The sequence below is a fragment of the Merops nubicus genome, unplaced genomic scaffold (genome assembly GCF_000691845.1).
Source record: "Merops nubicus isolate BGI_N331 unplaced genomic scaffold, ASM69184v1 scaffold46773, whole genome shotgun sequence".
NCBI classification, from domain to species: Eukaryota; Metazoa; Chordata; class Aves; order Coraciiformes; family Meropidae; genus Merops; species Merops nubicus.
In genome coordinates, this window is record NW_008599137.1 from 5,459 (window position 1) to 6,551 (window position 1,093).

Here is a 1,093-nt window from a genome sequence, read left to right on the forward strand (position 1 = left end):
CGAGGAGCGTGGGAGCCCCGGGCAGGCCCGGGTAGCAGGGAAGCCCCAGAGAGCAGGGGAGCCCCAGCAGGCCCGGGGAGCCCCAGAGAGCTGGGGAGCCCCAGCAGCCCCCTGGGGTGTTACCCATGCTGATCACGGCGATCTCCCCCGAGGAGGAGTTGTGAGGCCCCACGAAGACGCCCGACACCAGCAGCAGGGAGTCGTCAGCATTGAACTGGGAGAACTGGGTGTAGCTCCAGTTGTACGGCCTCATGTTGGAGCTGTGCTGCAGGGAGATGTCCAGCTCGTTGCTCCAGATCTGCAGACAGACAGACAAGGGGTCAAGAAGCTGCCGAGCAGCCTGGGAGTGGCTCCACTTGGCCTGTTCTGGCAGCAGCAACCAGGATGAGGAAAAAAATCACAATGCAGGCCATATTTAAGTGCCCCCCAGTCCCCATCTCCCTGTCCCAGCCAAGAGCTTTGGGGAGCAGCTGAAGGCAGGGCTGCTGCTCCAGCAGCCTGGGGAGGTGTCCAGGCAGTGAATGGCACTGTCTCAGCTGGGCCTTCAGCATGTTCAGAGATCTGCTCCAAGACAACCACTCACACAAGACACCTTCTGCCATGATTATCTCCACGCTCTCTGAGAGACCCACAGCACAGCATGGGACTGCTCTGCACCTAGAGAGCAGCCAGAGCCAGGCAGGCACCCTGACCACCTCCACGTGGAGCTTCCAGCTCCAGCCCTCAAGGTCACTCTGTGGGAGTCCTTAGTCCTCTGGCTTTGAGAAGAACTCAGCATCTGCAGCAACCAGCCTAAGCTGCAGACACCTGGTCAAACCTCTGCCCTCCTCTCCACAGACTTCCTGGAGGCTGCTCTGGCAGCTAGGTGCCATTCAAGCAGAGCTGGCAGGTCACAGAATCATGAAGGTTGGAAAAGACCATCAAGTCCAACCATCCCCCAACACCACCACGACCACTAAACCATGTCCCCAGGTGCCACATCCACATGGTTTTTGAACCCCTCCAGGGCTGGGGACTCCAGCACCTCCCTGGGCAGCCTGGGCCAAGGCCTCAACACTCTGCCAGGAGAGAAATTCTGCCTCATATCCAATCG

General features: G+C 59.7%; 1 protein-coding gene across 1 annotated transcript in view; it reads right to left on the minus strand.

The window, feature by feature from the left end:
* The window catches only part of FBXW5 (F-box and WD repeat domain containing 5), a gene marked incomplete at both ends in the record, with an annotated part of 6,846 nt that overhangs the window by 5,363 nt on the left and 390 nt on the right, over window positions 1-1,093 (minus strand). The window contains 1 exon segment of the mRNA XM_008937262.1: window positions 124-298. Within this exon segment, the coding sequence (XP_008935510.1) occupies window positions 124-298 (175 nt within the window).